Here is a 1,635-nt window from a genome sequence, read left to right on the forward strand (position 1 = left end):
GGCATATATAATTACACGCCCTTGTTTATTCTCCTTAATCCAATCTCGTGCCATCTCCATCGCCTTCTCGTCTTCCGCCTCTTGTTGTGCGTTGTATTTATCGCTGGCATTCTTCTCGCCCTCCACAAACACTACCCTGTATCGGATGTTGCGCCGTGTTGTTTGGCCCCGGAACATTACCACACTCTTTGCATTAATATGCGCCCGTGTGTAAAACTCCTTTTCCTCTGTCGGTCGCAACGTGGCCGTCAAAAATACCCGCTGCACACCCCATAATGCGATTTCTCGCCCAACATCACGTAACGCTGGCCGGAATGTGTCGGATCCATCCAATATTGTATGGCATTCGTCGACCACAACCCGGTCAATGGCGAACTGATTCTGCAATCGCTGAATAAAATGCTGGAATGCGGCCGTAAACACGGCTTCGGTAATAACCAATATAATTCGGCTTCCTTGGTGCACGCCTGTCTTGCTGTTCCATATGCTGGCCTCAATGCCGTGCTTTATGCACTCGCCATGAATGTCTTCCTGCAACGCAACCAACGGCACAATTACGATTGTCCGGCCCTGCTGCGAACAATACGCCGGCAACATGAATGACATGCTTTTCCCGCCCCCCGTGGGCGTGATCTGCACTACCGGACTCTCCCCTCGTACAATGGCGCCAACAACTTTCCTCTGTCCCGGCCGGAATGTCGCTGTTTTGCCTTTGATGCATTCTAACATGGCTGATATATCCACCTGTCGCAATGCCTCTAATCTTCTCAACCGTACACTCTGTCGGCTGCTCTCGAACTTGTTTCGCTGCCTTCGCTGCTGTGCGGCGCCTGTGGCCTCGCCCTGTACGCCGTCTCGGCTGGTGCCTTCCTGGCCGAAATCGAAAAATTGATGCCATTCTCGGCTGACTTCACGGAATTTCTCTCGCATAATGGCTGTGCCTCCTAACCCTTGCTGCATCTCGCGCGCGTATATCATGCCTGCCACGTGCGATGTGTGTGTGGCCTGCAAATCTCGCGCATCGCTGACATCGTCAATCCCATCCTCGTCTTCTCCATTCTCGCCATTATATGACGGGTCGTGTTTGGTACCTAAATATCGGTTGGATATGGCAATGGCGATCTGTCGCCAACTACTCGTGCTCAACTTGCAACCCAACAACCGCTCGCTGTGTTGCTGGATAATACGCCGAACACGGTCGGATGACCACTTTGCCTCGCGGAACGGCTGCATTGTTGGCTCCGTCGGTCGCTCTGGGTCTTGGATATCTTTCTGGCTGCTGAAACGCATCTCTTGATCAACTGCCTGGTCAATTGCATTGCGCGATGTGATCTCGTCGGCCCATATATATGCGCTGCGGAACGTTGACCTCTTGATAATGCCCTGCACATTCTGCCAAAACGGCAAAACCAACCACACATACCACACCAGTAACTCGCCCACCTCGGGCGGCATGAATCGATGGATGATCTTGGCCTGGTCTGACTGCTGGAAATTCTTGTGATATGCCGTGACAAAACACATCTGCCCGTGGCTCGCAAATATATTCCGCGTTCCTGCGTTGGCTGTATTCTCCATCCGTACCGTCAATATCTCGGTGGCGCGCGCTGGTTGGCCGGATACCATGTGCATTAA

At 52.6% G+C, this 1,635-nt stretch overlaps 1 protein-coding gene across 1 annotated transcript in view; it reads right to left on the minus strand.

The window, feature by feature from the left end:
- MAA_00370 (DEAD-like helicase) overlaps nt 1-1,632 on the minus strand; it is a gene marked incomplete at both ends in the record, with an annotated part of 1,902 nt that extends 270 nt beyond the window's left edge. The window contains one exon of the mRNA XM_007818368.2: nt 16-1,632. Within this exon, the coding sequence (XP_007816559.2) occupies nt 16-1,632 (1,617 nt within the window). The remainder of the gene's footprint in view (nt 1-15) is intronic.
- Between the last annotated feature and the right edge of the window lie 3 nt (nt 1,633-1,635).

Source organism: Metarhizium robertsii, assembly GCF_000187425.2.
Source record: "Metarhizium robertsii ARSEF 23 chromosome Unknown MAA_Scf_3, whole genome shotgun sequence".
Classification (NCBI taxonomy): Eukaryota; Fungi; Ascomycota; class Sordariomycetes; order Hypocreales; family Clavicipitaceae; genus Metarhizium; species Metarhizium robertsii.